The sequence below is a fragment of the Microtus oregoni genome, unplaced genomic scaffold (genome assembly GCF_018167655.1).
Source record: "Microtus oregoni isolate MIOR12 unplaced genomic scaffold, Mior012 000067F_000, whole genome shotgun sequence".
Taxonomy (NCBI): Eukaryota; Metazoa; Chordata; class Mammalia; order Rodentia; family Cricetidae; genus Microtus; species Microtus oregoni.
This window is the reverse complement of record NW_024543953.1, coordinates 773,848-791,512: the sequence shown is the minus strand read 5'-3', so window position 1 is coordinate 791,512 and position 17,665 is coordinate 773,848. Positions and strand designations below refer to the sequence as shown.

The following is a 17,665-nucleotide window of genomic DNA, read 5'->3' as shown; positions in this document are numbered from 1 at the left end:
ACAAATGAATGACTATGTTATGTCATGTAGACAGCATTTCACAGGACTTATCCCTATCCCGCAGCTCTCATTTTTTTTTTATCTCCCATTCCATGGCGGTCCCTGAGCTTCAGTGATAGTGGGGGTAGGGAGGTGGTTGATATAAATGTCTTATTTAGAGACAAACTCCGTCTCTTATTCTATGACCTTTGATAAATCATGAATCTCTCTTTGACTTATGCCCACTATTTAGAAAGTATTAGGATAGCATGGCCATTTAGAAAAATAAAAATAGCAGGTTCTATCCTACAGCCTATGATCTCCCCTGCCATGAGCTTTGGAAGAAGATTACAGTAGCAGACATAAAATTACTTCCTGTGAAGCAATTTTAAATCTAATAAAATGAAATCCATTGGTTACCCATTAATGCTTGTGCCACTATTCACACTAGTGAGAATATCTTGCCAGACAACTTAGTATTTCAGCATGCAGGGTCTAGTGGTGGGTAAGACCATTGACATGTTTTCTCCTACATCACATTCTGGCACTATCAAAGCTGGACAGAGAGATGAAGTTTCTTGGTTCATTTGAGATTTATTTCTGTTATGTTCTGCCACAAAAGTATTCAGTAATAGAATTTCACCATGCAGAGATGGAAGATAATCAAGGGCAATGACAGTAGTCTATTTGGAGACCTTCAGATTGCCCTGACTAATAACTTGAAATTAGGTATCCCAAGTCTTGCAATATAGTATTCATTTAAAATTTAACCTTGATATTGCCCTTCCAGGTAGGATAATTTTATTTGAAGTATTATTTCTGGTTTTCTTTTGAAAGTAACTTAAAAGTAGTTGTCTTCATAAGGCTTTTTCAAACATTTTCCATTTTAGTCAATTAGCTTTCTCCTCCCCATGATCCAGTCCCCACTTGATCTTTTAACATTCAGTATTTTTTCATTCCACATATATTTTCACTATCCATCCAATTGGTTTTAATTGGGTTGATAGAGAGTAGGCATTCCTATTACTTTATATTTCCCTTTCTTTGCATTAGCCCTTCCTTTAACCCTTTGACTCTCCCCATACTCATGAACCTTCCCGAGCTTATCCTTCTATCTTTCTGTTCACAATATGACCTTTACTATCTCTGCTCCCCTAATGTAGCCCCCAAAAGTCCCCATTTGTTCTTCAAGTTAAACAAATAAAACAGAAGTTTGGAATCTAGGATCTATGTATGAGTAAAACATATTTGTCTTTCTGAGCCGGAGTTGCCTCTTGTAATGCAGTTTTTCCAATTACTATCTACTTTTCTAATACATTTTTCTTTACTGCTAAATAGTAGTGCATTATGTATATGTAGTGCAGTGCTCTTCTTTGTTCATCTTTTGATGAGTATCTAGATGGATTTAACTTTCTAGTTATTCTGAACAGAGAAGCAGTGAACATGTATATAACTGGATAAAAAGTTCCTAAAAGAGATGCAGATATTTGCTTCTCAGGGCTAGGGTTTCTTTTTTCCTGTAATATTTTTCTAAATTATTTTGTAATGACTCACTCATACTTGAACACTTACAAATACTGAGGCAGAAGGAATAAATTTTATTAATTGGGGTACCATAAGCAGATTTAATCACAAAGATTGCTTTTGATTAGAATTCTGACTCTTCAAAGTAGTACAAAGACATTTAAACCTGAGCTGCAGGGATACAAACAGTGAGTTTGTATGTTATTTGGGAACAAAGAACTTCGAAAATCTGTCGCTTTAGTGCCACATAGGAGACAAGCATAAACTTTGTGCACTGAAGAGAAAATAATACCTTATATCTGAAGATCATAACATCAGTTCTGATATTGGCCTGAGTAAAATACATTCATGTCTCTTGTTTCTGAAACCTGTCAGTCATTGCAGGAATTCAAGATCCATGGACTGCTGCTTCTTTCAACTTCTGTAAGCCTTTAGGTACTGTTCTGAAAGAAAAAAAAAACACAAAATACAAAACAAACAAACAAAAATCTACCTTCCCTATACTCTGAGGCTCCCTTTATTTTCTGCAGAAGTCAGGATGTGTTGGTGTAGTTATAAAGTTTTCAGTGTTTTAGAAAGCATCAGTGTTTTGTCAGTTGGGTCTCTGAAAGATGACCACATAAGAAGAGTTTTCCTTACTGAAACCCTGTTGAGGGGAGAATTGTTACCATGTGTATACCTTGCAATTCTCCCATGATATTTATTGATAGGAGTTTCTATCCCTGCCATCTTTAGATCCAAGTCTGAATCACTGTGAAATTTACATGAGCACCTATGAAGTGGCTTCATTTATTTATTTACTTTTGAGATTACAACATAATTATATTTTCCACTTCCCTGTATAATAACTTTCATCCCTTTACTTTCTTCCTTCCAAACCCTCTCATGTACACCTCCTTGCTCTCTCAGATTCATGGCCTATTTTTTTTCATTAAGTGTTGTTGCATACATACATACATGGATATATACATACACACAGAAAGACACACACACACACACACACACACACACACACACACATATATATATATATATATATATATAATCTGATAAGTCCATATAATTACTTGTATGTATGTTTTTATGGGCTGACCATTTGTTACCATATTCACAATTGATATATTCTTCCCAGGAGAAGGCTATGTTTCCTGTTCTCAATATTCCTTATACTTTCTATAGTTCTTTATGCAGGGTTGAGGCCTAAGGGTTTTTTTCCTCATTCACTTTGGCATGTCTATTAGTATCGTCCTTGCTCAGTCATGTTAGGTATTTTATTTTTAATTATCACCACAATTTGACAACTTATTTTGAATTGTTTTTTAGACATTAAGTATAATTTGCTAAGTAACAATTAAATGTATATATGTTGACTTTCGAGGTATCAATTATATGGCTATATGGAATTCTATATGAAAGAATTCTATATGGAAGATTATAAAAGTGTATATAACTGTTATTTTAAAGTTACTATGAAAAATGAATTAAAACATGATTTATACACTTGGTTATAATAATTATACTGCTAAGAATATACACATTGAATTTCTCTATAAAGATCTTTTGGTTAATCAGACTGACAACAGGAAAAATGGTTGCAGTTAGTTTAATGTTATGACAGAATCTCATTAAAATATACTATGCAAATGTAAGTACAGATATGTTAATAATTTATGAAAGGAGAGTACAGTATAGGATAGTATATAATAATTTTATTATTACTGCTTGATGTGGGATTTCCCTCTGTATGCTGTGATTACCATTGATAAATAAAGGGACTGCTTTGGGCCTATAGCAGAGCTGTAAGAAAATAGAGCTAAGTGGTGAAAACTAAACTGAATCCTGGGAGAAAGAAGGCAGAGTCAGAGAGACATCATGCAGCCCCACTGGAGACAGACACAGGAACATTAGCTGGTAAACCACAGCCACGTGGTGATACACCTATTAATAGGAATGGGTTAAATTAATAAGTAAGAGTTAGCCAATAAGAAGCTAGAGCTAATGAGCCAAGCAGTGATTTAATTAATACAGTTTCTGTGTGACTATTTTGCTTCTGGGCAGCTGGGAAAAACAAGTGGCCCTCCGCCAAAAAATTGGTGAGCAAATGTGGTAGATTAAATTCATGTAAAACCAGAGAAAGCTTAAAAAGGAATCCTATACACAAAAGAACAGAGTTAACCATGGTTTGGTAGCAGCATTTTCTTGGGTGGGCTCTGTTTGCTAGAAGCAAGCAGAGACATGGCTCTTTAAGAGAGGTTTCCTGAACCAGCAGTAGCAGAAAAAAAGAAAAAAAAAACAAAAAAAAAAAACATACAGTTTTAAAATGCCAGCTTTCTGGGCCATGCAGCCAGTGCAAACTCTGACTCTTTCAGGAGATCGAGCAATTGAAAGGGGTTCATGATCAACATGCATGGCTGGCTTGGTGGCAACATAGACCAGCTGTGTACCTAGAGATGGGGTACTGTGCTTGGCTCTCAGAGGCAGCAAGCAGCTCCACCATGCTGGACTGGGTGGGGCAAGCAGGCACTGCTGTATTTTCTCTAGCAATGGTGCGGCTTAAGTTTTTAAGAAGTGCTCAGCATTTTAAGAAGCACTCCTAGACAGTAAGAAATTACAGATACACAATAAGACAAATTCAGATGAAAAAGTCCTCTAAATGCGACACAGTATATTTTTTAAAAATGTACGTAGGCTTGAGAAAGAGAAGAAAACAAATATAGACAGTTATAAAAAGAAGAGGTATTAAAACAGGGAAACCTGACTGCTCTTTGGACTGGAGAGCTGGAGAGGTAGGGGGAGAGGAGTGGGGGGAGAGGGAGAAGGGTGGGAGGATGGGGAGGGAAATGGGAGGCTGGGAGGAGGCTGAAACTTTTTTTCCTTTTCTCAATATATATATATATCCTCAAAAAAAAAGATTAAATAAAAAAAAGGTAAAGTCTTCAAAAAGACAGCACAGAGAGTCATAGATTACATGAGTGAAAAAAGAAAATGAGCCATGTAAAGATGGAATATACACAGAGACTCTGGATTATGTATACTATTGTGTTTTCTTTGAATTTTTGATTGTAAAGGAGCTAAGTACAGAGAGACATCCATTGTATGGACTGCAAAGCTAAAGCAACAGTCTACATAAAAGGACATTGATGAAGGAAGCTTTTTACTTTTTATTTGCTTTCTCTCACTCTCATTGGCAAGTTCCTCAATCCCATTACTGATATGGCTTCATTGCCATTAGAACCTACTTATTCAGGATTGCAACATAGATTAAAGACTGGTTTAGACATCAAGATTCAGGGACTGTTTTGTTGATGTTTCTATCAGCAGGCAGCCATTATTGAACTGGCCAAACCATAGCATGTAAAACTACTCCACTAATTTCAAATATATTCAATGTTATATATCCCTTCCAGTATTACTTATAGTATGTTGCTCTCTCATTTTCCACCCAATTTAACCCATACTGTTCTATTATTTCCTTTTTATAGTGCAGACACTCCTTTATTTAAATAATATATGCATATAATATATATACATATATAATTTACTTTTTATTTTAGTTTCACTCTGTTACAAACATATCTACAGGGCATACAAATGACTTAATGATTTTTAAAGAATTTTTTGATCTTGCAGAGGGCCCAATTTTAGTTCTCAGTAGCAGCATGGTGGCTCACAACCAAATGCAACTCCTGTTTCAGGGGATGAAAAGCCCTATTTTGCCTTTCATGTACATCAGGCAAGGAAGGAAGTGGTACACATTCATGCATGCAAGCAAAACACAAACACAATTATTTTTAAATTTATTCTTCTCTTATACATTACATCAGACTGCAGTTCCTTCTCTAGTCCTCCCAGTTCTCCTCACACACATCTCTGCTCCCCCCAAAATCCACTCTTCCTCTGTTTCCCTTCAGAAAAACACAGGCTTCCCAGGGATATCAACTGAACATGGCATAATAAGAAACAATAAACCTAGGCACATACCATCCAATCAAGACTGATTTTATGACATTAAAAATAGTACTACCAAAATGATTTGTTGTACGTGTATCTTCACTACTCACATATATGTGAAAATTTATCACAGTCATATATTTGGAGTTAAACACCTACCATAGCTGAGTATTGTGAAATTTCAATTTGGTGAAGTTATATAAAAAGTATTTTGATAATGTATTACTCTAATATAACTGAGAATGATTTCCTGTGGTATTACTTCATATTATAGTCAATGATTGATATTTTGATGCTATGCAATAATATTTAATAGTTTTACAATTTGTTGTTAATATTTCTGGTAGTTTTTCTTGTTTGATATTTCAGTTTGTCTATATTTTGGATTGTTTTGATGTACCTTGATGTTTTTAAAATTGGTTCTTTTCAGGGAAACCACCAGAAAACACAGAGTTTTGGGGCTCAATCTCAGTGGATGTATCTACAAAACAATTCCACACCTAAGGTTCAGGGAATATTGTTAAAGAGAGTGTATAAAGAAGGTTTGAAATACAGGAAGATCAAGGCACCTCCCTCATCTTTCTGATCTTAATTCTGTAGCATTTTTTCTCTGACAGCAAAATTTTATATATTTCCTTATTACATTGCTTTGACCTTGCAAAACTACACATGCACTCACAATGGATAAATGCATTATTTAGGTGGATAGTTAACTCTTTGAAGAGTGTTTTATTTACCTTTCACAAAAGAACTGCAATTTCTTTAAATATAAGACTGTAAACCTCGATTTTCATAATTGCAGTGTGTGTGCCTATCTATGGTGGTTTGAAAGTAACTGACACCCATAAGCTCATAGGGAGTGGCACTATTAGGAGGTATGGCCTTGTTGGATTAGGTGTGACATTGTTCGAGGAAGTGTGTCCCAGTTCACTTTCTGTTACCTACTGATCAAGATGCAGTACTCTCAGTTACCTCTCCAGTACCATGTCTGACTACATATTGCCTTGATTCCTGCCATGACAATAATGGATTAAACCTCTGAAATTGTAAGCCAGCCTCAATTAAATATTTTCCTTCATAAGGTCATGGTGTCTCTTCACAGCAATGGAAACCCTAACTAAGACACCATTCTATTATATATTATTTATTTACAACTGAGAATTATAAAATGTTCTATCATGGCAGTTGTTAGACAGAAAGAAGCATGTAAATACATATTTCTAACAGAAAAAATACTCTTAATAGTGATAAAAAGGCATTTTCTACATTGTTTACAGATATCTACAAACACTTTATAGTTTAAATTGCCCTTTTTCAATACATTTTATACATCAGAACACTGCATTGTTCCTTACTTTCTTTTATGTATAAATTCTGAAGCACAGGACAATTTTTTCATGATTTTTCCATTAGATGGAATTTGTAAGGAAGCTGAGAATACTATTACTAAAATTATTTCCTTTTAAGTAACTATGATTATCTCATTGTATGTTATTTTAGATATATTGCTGTATGTAATTGTTTTAAAAAATCTAGGATGTTCTTTTAAATGTAATTTTGCTCAGAATATCTCAAATATACACCATATGCCTTCTGTGAAGCCAGCCCATCATTTCTACATGATCAAGTAGACATTAATCATATTTAAATGAAATAAAATTATAAATTTAGTTCTTGAGTTATTATTAGCAGCTGTATAAATACATTCACTGACCCTTGATATTAATTGCAATTTCCAATTATCCGGAAAACTTTCAGTAAAAACTGAGAGTTGTGTGTGTTTTCCTGTATGTTCACAATTCATATCTCCAAAACTGCTGAAGGTGCTGGTTATATAATGTTCATGTGAATTTCTTTCAGTTTGATAGATAATTAGTTTAAAGAATGACTCATGAAATATGTCTGTCTCTTATTCTTTACATGATACAATGTAAGCAAATACTAAATAGAATTTTTCTGAGCATGAGCTCAGTGTTATTTTCTACACAATATTATGTTTTTAAGTAATGTTGGAAGTGTGGCATATGAATTATATCATACAAATAAATCAGCCTTTAGCTTTGTTCTACTGTGCCTAATTTGTGTGGTGTGGGTAACTCAGCATGAATCTACTCTTTACTATATTTTAGTGTCATTTAAACCCCTTGTTGAACATAGCAGGTTCTCATTGAGTGGAAGGAAAAGCATGAAATCAGGTGGGTGGAACATGAAGGATGGGGGTGGGGTAAAGATATGGGTAAAATTAGGGAGGAGTTGATGGAGGGAAAAAAACATAATTAAAATGTATTGTGTGAAAAAGATTAACTTTTAAAAAAGTATTTCCTAAACTCTGACTCTCAGTAGCTATTTTTATTTTTTCCTCTATATTTTGATTTCCATTTCTGTACAAATTGGCAGATAAACTTACTTCATTTATTTTAATTGACAAATAATTACATACATATTAAGTTGTAAAAGTTGATATTTTGGTATAGACTTACATTGTAAAAAGACCAAATCAGGCTTATTGGCATCATTTGACTTCCATTATTTATTGCTCCTTTATGCTAAGACTATACAAAAAATCATTGCTCAAATATTTTGGAATATGCAATCCATCATTAATTACAGCAATCTTATTGAATAGGACAATGAAATTCACTTCTGACATCTGACTGAAACTTTGTACTCCTTAACTAGTTTTCCCCCCTTTCAGTTGAAACCCTTTCCCAGCCCTGATAATCATCCTTTTATTTTGTAATTGTATGAGTCTATTCCCTTTTGATTCGATATATAGATGAGCTAGTACTGTGTTTCTCTGACTCTTGCTTTTTCTTCTAAAAATTAATGCTCTCTAGATTCAGTGCTGTTGTCTGTCACAAGTGACATAATTTGCGTTTTCAAAGTCTAATGGCTATTGATTTGTGTAGTTACATGAGAATTTTAGTGCATTTACCCACAGATGAACACTTAAGTTCTTTCTCTATCATCACGACTTTGAATAAAGTTTCAATCAACATAGTAGTATTGATGCCTGTTCAATGCATAGACATCATTTTTGTGTATATTCCCAGTCATAAAAGTATTGATTTATATGACAGTTTTACTTTTTTTTTTTTTTGAAGCTTTCATACTATCATCTACAATAACTATGCTGGTTTACCATCCTATCAAATGTATAAAGTTTCCTTTACTTGAACATCTTCTAGACACTTGTTTTATTTATTTAATATGGTTTAGGTTAAAATATAGCCTATCATTTCCTCCCAACTGCTTCTTCCCCCAACATATCTTCCCTCTCCAGTCTCTCCCATCTCCCTCTTAAATTGATAACCTCATTTTCCTTGATTAATACCATCTTGTAATGAGTAACTATTTAGAGGGCTTATTCCTGGGAGAGGTTAATTCTCCTCTCCCAAACATAGCAGTCATTATTTGCCTGTACTTCTTTGTCCAGGGGGTGGGACTCCATCTTTATCAGTATGTCTATTGATATTTATTAGGCAGCCATTTCTAAAAGACACAGTCTCATAGCTGACTTCCTGAGCATCTGTCACTTAAAATCTTTGTGCCTAGTTCTCTGTAATGTTTTCCAAACCTTAGGTACAGTTTAAAAGTACCAAATAGATCAAAAGTGAAATTTCATTGTATATTTAATGTAAATTTCTTATTACTGAAAATGTTAACCTTTTTACATGTATCTGATGGCAATTTTGTGTTCAAAATTCTCAAATCTTACTTTGGCATAAATATAAAAAAAGAATTTTAGATACTTATTTTCATACTTGACCAATATTGAACTCCAGGTATAAAAATTCAAAGTACATTTGAAGTTAATCATGCCAATATTTTCATAAGATATTAAGATCAATCAATTTCAAATTGAATTAACCAATTCACAGTAACTACACTATCTTTATAATTAAGAATCTTTTACTATTTTTGTGGTTTTTATTTTTTCATCAGCCTCTGCTGTGAAGAGCAAAAGAATCTTTTCACATTCTTGAATCAATTTTGATTAAATATCTTAGTTAGAAGGAAGGTACATTGGTAGCAAAATAACTGTGATAAACGAAACTGGTAGACCTATAAAATCGGCAGAGTATGTTTAATGCAGTCTATACTGCTTTACTTCCTTAAATTTATATTTGCTTAAAATAATTATAAATTTATATGTGTATATACACTTATTGACATGCTACACGTCCCTGCCAGGTTTGTGTGTTTATCTATATTTTTGTAGTGGTGGAAAATGAATATTATTTTATACAGAATTTTCTGATTTAAACTTTTTAAATTTTTATTTATAGGGCACAATTTGTTTCATACTATGTCAATGTATGTATAGCTTTCAGCATTTTAACAAATACATGAATGCCATTTGTATTGAAAAATACATATTTATTAAATATTATACTGAATCTGTACCACTCAGAAACTTTGGATTGGATTTTTTTTTATGACCCTGAAATTTCTAAATTCACATCCAAGTTTTCTTGTTTTCAAGAATTTAGGAATGAAATTTAACTACAGATATTTACAAAATTTATACATTAAATTATATAAAACTGTAGTTATATTAATCCAAATTATTGTATGTATTTCAAACCCAATTATTTTTTTATTTGAAAGCAAGGTACTCAAAAGTGGAAAATAGTTTCAGAAGAAAGAAGATTCCACTATAAAACACACATAGGTTTCCCCACACACACTTAAAGAAATTTTATTTTAATGTCCACTTTTCCATATTTTTATATAAAATAAGGAATAGACTGCAAATTAAAAAGAAGATAGTCAACTTTTATTATTAATAGCAATATATAATACATATATTTAGCTTTTAAAATTAAATGACAACAGTAACCAATTTTGCATTATTGGATATTCTTTCTGCTATAGAATATTTCAGAAGTCTAATACTTCAATAATATGTTACTAGATTCTATGTGATATTATCATGTAACTGATTTAAATAAGTTAATATGAACTCTTATTTAGCATGTCAAAGCTATAACACCTTTGGCAACTTGCTTCTAGGTAAAAGTAATCTTCTCCATAATTTCATCATAGTGGTAGGAGCACTTGCAAGAGGGAAGAAAAAAACCACATAATGACACAGGAAGTCAGAGAATAACTCAAGAATCAATCTTTGTATTTTGTGTTTTTCTATTTGATAAACTGTTTGGTCCTATGACAACTATGTTAATTCTTTCTAATGATGGATTCTCTCATCTTTTTACTCCCATCATTTCCATCCCTTCAATGTCCCACCCATCACCTCCCATAGCTTCCTAGCAGAAGATGCTTCCAGCGCATTAACTCTAGTGGGGGAAGCTACATTCAAACCTTGGCATTATTTAGAGCTAAATTTATTAAAATTCAGTACTTCTTATTCCTGTCACACATCATGTACACATCTATTAAAACTTTTCAATCATTCTATCCGACACATACAATTTACTTTCTCTTTGTGCAGCATTGTATTTTATGTATAGTGGGTAAAAACATATACCATGAATTCTAGGTATTTAGTGGAATCTTACATACTTATATAATAAGATAGGATTCCAGATTTAATGGTTTGTGCACATTAGCCATATAAAAAGAACTATTTGAGGTTTTATTCAGTTACTTAGAGTTTGCATGATGAATACTCTTCACAATCTGTCAAAGACAGGTGACTATAGATGCTAACACTTGGACTAAACAATCTATGGAGAAGTAGAGTATAAATTTAGAGTTGAGAATAAATGGCCTATAACTCCTAAAATGAGCTCTATATATGATCAGTATGTCTTTTAGTGACTTTTGAATATCAGACAAGCTTGAATTAACCAGAGCTTTCTAAAGAATATAGCTAATGGGGTGCATGGTAGGCAAGAAGAGGCTGGAGTTCTCACACCTCCAGAAAGGAAGCTGGAGAAACACATGTTCTGATGGTATAGTTTGGGTTTGAATGATTTCAAGCATGAGTCCCAGAAAAAGGCAACGTTAGTTCAAATCTGAACAAAGATTCATGCCTTCAACTGGTTAGATGTCTCACACAGAATTACACCAAAATATTTTATTCACTCTGTTGATGTAAATATGAAACTTACACTGACATGCTCAGAGAAACAACCAAATGAGTGTCTAATCAAATATCTGGGGATTTTTTTTTAGCCTAGTCAATTTGCCATAAAGTAACAGTCATGCTGACAAAAGCAAGAAGGAAAACGGAAAGTTGCAATTAGAATTATAAACAACTAGAGATAAACCCCAAACTTAGAAGAGTTAATTTCCTTCTCTAATTTCTTTTTAAAACCTTTTTGCACTTGTGTTGGTAGCTACTTATAAATCAATTTAACTTCTTCATATTATAATAATTTTTCTGGGGACACACAACTTATTAACAACAAATCTGAAACTGAAAATCTTACCAATTCAATATTGATTTTAAGGATATGCTAAGTTCCCTTTTTACTAATTTGAGTGTAAACCGAAAGATCTGGATATACTTCAAAATAAACTACACAATGATGTTGGTATTCTACTAATGATAAATGTTAGTTTGAGGGGGCTGGAGAGATGGCTCAGTGGTTAAGAGCATTGCCTGCTCTTCCAAAGGTCCTGAGTTCAATTCCCAGCAACCACATGGTGGCTCACAACCATCTGTAAAGAGGTCTGGTGCCCTCTTCTGGCCTTCAGGCATACAGACAGAATATTGTATACATAATAAATAAATATTAAAAAAATGTTAGTTTGAGTTAGAAATATTTGCCTTGGCATAAAATTGTCATTCTGAACTAGATGTCAAAGAATTTTGGATATGACTCAACAGTGTGGTGATTTTGAGTTAATTTAAAACATGCCCTGCTGCATCCTTTTTAAAAGAGTTCTGAACAAAGAAAACAAGCCTTATCACTGCCTGTGAAAGTACAGGGTATGATAAAGAGGTGTTTATATAGGCAAGAGGCCAGAAGATGCGTTCATTTTCAAACTATGGTCAACAACAGAAAACATCCCTTTCAAGTTAAATCAGAAAAGCACTGTCTCTCCATATGTTTGCTTAAGTTAGTTACTCTTCCTACAGCACTTAGTGGGATGAGTGTGTGTGTGTGTGTGTGTGTGTGTGTGTGTGTGTGTGTGTGTGTGTGTGTTGTAGGGGTGTGGGGGTGTAGTCATGGCTAATCAACATGATTTTACTATTTTTATATTTTCTATTTTCAAACAGAATGTTTATCCAGAGTCGTTCACATTTTCCGAAGAGCTTTGCATGTAATAACTGCAGATCTGCATAAGGGTACTGAGGATACGATGCTTTTCCTTAATGAGCTATATTCAAATTTTACATAAGAAGAATTTCAAAATAGATCATAACGAATTCTCCATGACAAATTCTCCTGGGACAAATTAGCACAGTTTTGGAAGTGGGTTACTGAGAAGTGAGTATGCCAGTGAGGAGGGCACGGGGAATGTAGAAGTGACTTTAAACATGTTGCTCTTACTCACATGTCTGTGTTTATGTAGTAGCTATGCACTTTGGCATCAAAGAAGCTGGGTTAGATATTTACGAGTTCAGGCGTGAGGGCTGTGAGTTTGCAAATCTAGCAGCTGGAGTGTGTTTGTGGTCGCTGCTTTCCTGTGCTAAGCTGATTTACTTGTTTAAGGTCTGACCTCATCATCCTGTCAGTATGGGTTCCCACCTACACTGTTAGCGGCAGCTTTCTGCTTCAGCTAGGCTGGAAGTATTCACAGTGTATCACTGGCAGAGGGGGAGGGGAGAGAAAGCAAGAAAGACTGCTCTCTCTCTCTCTCTCTCTCTCTCTCTCTCTCTCTCTCTCTCTCTCTCTCTCTCTCTCTCTCTCTCTCTCAGCACTTGTGCTTTTGTTAGTTTTACACAAGAGGCAGAGAAACAAGAGATAACAAAGGCTCCATTTCCTTTCTGTTAGAGAAGGCTTTTGTCTTTCCTCCGGCAACAATGTCAGTGTCCGGCAAGAAAGAGTTTGATGTGAAACAGATCCTGAGGCTTCGCTGGAGATGGTTTAGTCATCCTTCTCAAGGATCGCCTAACACTGGAAGCTGCCTTCAGCAGGAAGGATATGAGCATAGAGGGACCCCGGTACAGGGCAGGTTGAAGAACCACTCACGGGACAGAAATGGACTGAAGAAAGGCAATAGTCCTGTCCACCACAATATACTGACGCCGGTGCCAGGACCAGCCCCTGCCCATCAAAGAGTCCTTCAGAATTGGCACCAACAAAACGTGATAGTACATCTTCAGGCAAATGAAGGCACTCCTAAAGCGGCTCCAGAGGAGAATTTGCTCAAAGAAGCTTGTGAGCAGCACTCACAAGGTTTGGAGATGATGGGTGATGACGAAATAGAAGATTCTAAATCACGGTAAGAGTTTTTGGTTATGTAAGTGAAAGCTTTAGCCTAGATTAATTTATTCTACAAAACTCCCATTTCGTTCTAAATAGAAATGTTATACTATCTCTGAGTTTGTGAGCAGCCAATCAGGGCCTTCAAGAAACCCCCGCCTCTAGTCTAGGAAACAACACTGTAATCAAGCATATGTTTTGATAATTAATGAGAAGTTATTATTCCTATGGTAGCTTTACTTCTGTTATATTCAGAATTTTCCTTTGCTTTTAAGAGATATTTCTTTACGTTACTAAGCTCTGTAGATGTTTTTAACAGTTTAGATGTTCCCACAGTGAGAATTGTTTTGACAAGTGCATTAAATAAGAACTCTTTCTGATTTTGTGAACGGGGCAACTTTGAAAAAAATGAATCCAAGTTCTAACTGCAGAGCATATACTTGTTTACTGCTTAGGACACAGTAATAGTTTAAAAATTGTGTTTCTTTTAAAGTAAGAATATATAAAATTCCTTGGCATTTGAAAGTCAGTCATTTTAAGTGGCATTGCTTTCATAGCCAATTTGTAACACAGAAATGTTCATGGGACAAGCAATAAAAATCTGCTTACATCAGCAGGATCTTAAAATAAGAAAATGAAATGCATATTTTGGGGTAGATTTCTTATATGATTTTAACCTAACTTGCTCTCATCAGTAAGGTCTGAACGGAAGAAATATTTATGCTATCTTTAGCACTGTCAAGTAAGCCTAGTGCATTGCCCATGTTTTGTATTGCCATTAAAAATTTTATATTATTAATTTGGTAAGTCATAATTAAATTTTCAACTGAAATTAAGTTTTAGAAGTGCTGTATAATGAAGAACTTGTTTTGATGTATTAAAAAAATCACATACTAATGTAGAATGAAACAATACTAACTTCTTTGAAAATCGAGGTGTTTGATATTGTGTTCCTATTAAGTACTGGGATATTTTCTTCATCGTGAGGGTCTGTTCACTATATTTAGAAAATGAAATCTTATTTCCATGAGTTTAATACAGAATATCAAAAGAAAATGAAGTATATCATGATAGAGAAAAATCACATATGCAAAATGACAGCTATATAGGAACTTGGTCTTCATGAACTGTAAACAGTTAAAAATTGTCAAATGGCTTTAAGCACAATATTAGATCACTTGCAATAAAGATCCTTTAAAATATCAAGTGTTTCTTTGTGAGCATATGCATTTTTCATTTACCTGAAAAAATAATATGACTACAAAAAATATAACTACAATGACTGAATAAAGAATATAGCTCAACTAAAAGACTTTCAAAATAATATGAAATTAGTGTTTTTCAATTCAAAGCATTTTCTTGTGAACTACTTCCATACTTCTTAACTGACAAGTTGAAGGTTAAAGGAAATATTTGTCTCTGCTATATATAAATTTAAAAGTCCACTGTCATATTCTAAGAAAGCTCTGGGTATATCTCTGAATAAAACTAAAAAGAATAAAAATGAGTCTAAGAAATTAGATACTAAAAGAAAACGACAGGTACTTGTCCAGTCTAAAACACCAGATGATTTTATTTATGATTTTGACATTTCTCATCTGCTAAGGAATTGTGCTTAATTATTAAATTTTCATAGGAAAATTACTATTTTCTTAAAATAAACACAGGAAACATTTATGCATATGTCAAGACTATGAAGGCAGAAGCGAAAACTAAATTGAGGACTTTATTAGATAAAATATTATGTCTCTTATTACCTATTATACATTTACATGTTTTATTCCAAGATAATTCAAAGAAAAGCTCTAGGATTTCGTGTTCCTTTAATTCTCTCTTCTGTAGCAAGATTGGAGAACTGGAAAAAAAAAGACTTCACTAAATTGGCAACATCCTGTCATATCCTTGATACAATTTCAGATAAAATAAAAACAGCAAACAGTATGGAGAAATTATAAATCTAGTATGGGTGAGCTCTCATACCTCAACAACGAATACTTTCTAAGACATTCCACTTTCTGTAAATATTATAAAAACTGAACCCATATTGAGCTAATTTATTAGTGTCCAGTATTACAAAATAAGTCAAATTAATTCCCCAAGGAAATTAAAATCACTATGTCAATTTCTATTAATATGTTTTTATAATAATTAAAAATTAAATATATACTTACTAACTTGGATCACAAGTTAGTAGTATATTTAAGAATGTCTGCCACAGGCTTAATCACTGTGAGGATGCATATATCAATATTCCCCTCATCATAGTTCTGAATTATTTTGTCATTTGATTTTTTGATAGTCATCTGCCAACTCTGCATTGTTGCTTGTTTTGCAACTACCTAGTTCAAGAAAGATTTTCTCTTTTTTGTTTTAACCATAAACTTCCAAAGATAAACAATGTAATATTACATTATGCTTGTGCTAAATGACAAGATATTTAGGTATAGCCATGATTAATTACTTCTAAATAAATAATTGTATTAGTGTTTATGTGAAAATCACAGTGTCAACATTAATCCACATTACATAAACATCAATTATTGAATAAAATGTATATGACTTGTTTATGGTACTAACACACACACACTTATGGTACCAACATACACCTTAATAGAGTGCTTCCAGTTAAAGAATTATTAGTTTAAAATATCAAAAGGAATGAAGATCATGTCACTGGCCTGTTGGACCTATAAAGATTTTTAAAAACTGACAACTGTAAGAAAAATTAATCTGCATATATTTCTAATTTGGGAGTATGTGCTGAGAATTAAAATTCTGTTTTCACTGAGCACTTTATTTTTCAAGTAAAATTTGCCTTGAAAAATTGTAATTGCCATTGTAAATATCCATATAGAATAGGAAATGGGAACTGTATTAACAGAAATTTTCATTAAGTAAATCCACAAATACTGAATATCCATTATGTTCAGGAATTCTAGATGTTAGTAATGAAATGGAATAAAAGGAAGTATCCCATTTTATATCATATACATATTATGAAGTTATATTCAGAGACAGAGTGAAAAAGAAGGGATAAACAAACAAAAATATAAATTTGAATGGATATAAGTGGTCTTAAAGAGTCCTTAACTACTATGCATCATTTTTTTTTCTGTGCAAATCAGTACTACAGGCCGCCACAAAACCACCTGAATCAAGTACAAAACATCTCCAGATTAAATGGTGAACTAAACAAATTCACATTACACTGCTCATTGTGGTGATTTTATGATCACATTCATGTCCTTTGGACATAGAGGTGAGTTCTCAGCCATCCTGTAACCATGGTGGCATTGTGCTATCTGGGAAACTGGATACTCTGCTCCCACACAGTATGCCTCATGCACAGAGACCTATGCCCTTTGTAGGAAGTATAAACATGACATTGTACAAGATTTTTTGCCAAAATATTTATATAGAGACACTTTCAGTATGGGCTTTCATTCTCTGTCCAAACCCATTTGTAATATAGAATCTACTTGGAAAATACTTCCACATAAGGAGAAACATGAATTAAAAATGATGAAACTTATTCTAATATTCTTTCTAATACAATAAAGAGGCAGCTGTGTAGTATTTGTAGGCAGTCTCTAAGAAAGTAAAATAGCAATTTCAATGACCCTGTGCCTGAAATATGCTTGGTATGTTCAAATACCAATGCATTTTTTACTAGATTGCACAACAGAAACAGTGAGAGAAGAGAGTTTTGAAAAGTAATACAAAAATAAATACTAAAAATAAGATAATGGTAATGCAAAAATGAGAGGTTCTTAAAAATGTCATGGTTATCTTTATTTCTGGGCATGAAACATAATTTAAGAAACCAGTTTTATATGTGCAAGTGAGTGTTAAATCAAAATGTGTAAAAT

General features: G+C 33.4%; 1 protein-coding gene across 2 annotated transcripts in view; it reads left to right on the top strand.

Moving 5' to 3' along the window:
- The first annotated feature begins 13,330 nt into the window (after positions 1-13,330).
- Positions 13,331-17,665, top strand: part of Klhl4 (kelch like family member 4) — an 87,359-nt gene continuing 83,024 nt past the window's right edge. For both annotated transcript variants that reach the window (XM_041640974.1, XM_041640973.1), the window contains exon 1: positions 13,331-13,815. In XM_041640974.1, the coding sequence (XP_041496908.1) occupies positions 13,394-13,815 (422 nt within the window). In that variant the 5' untranslated portion in view covers positions 13,331-13,393. The remainder of the gene's footprint in view (positions 13,816-17,665) is intronic.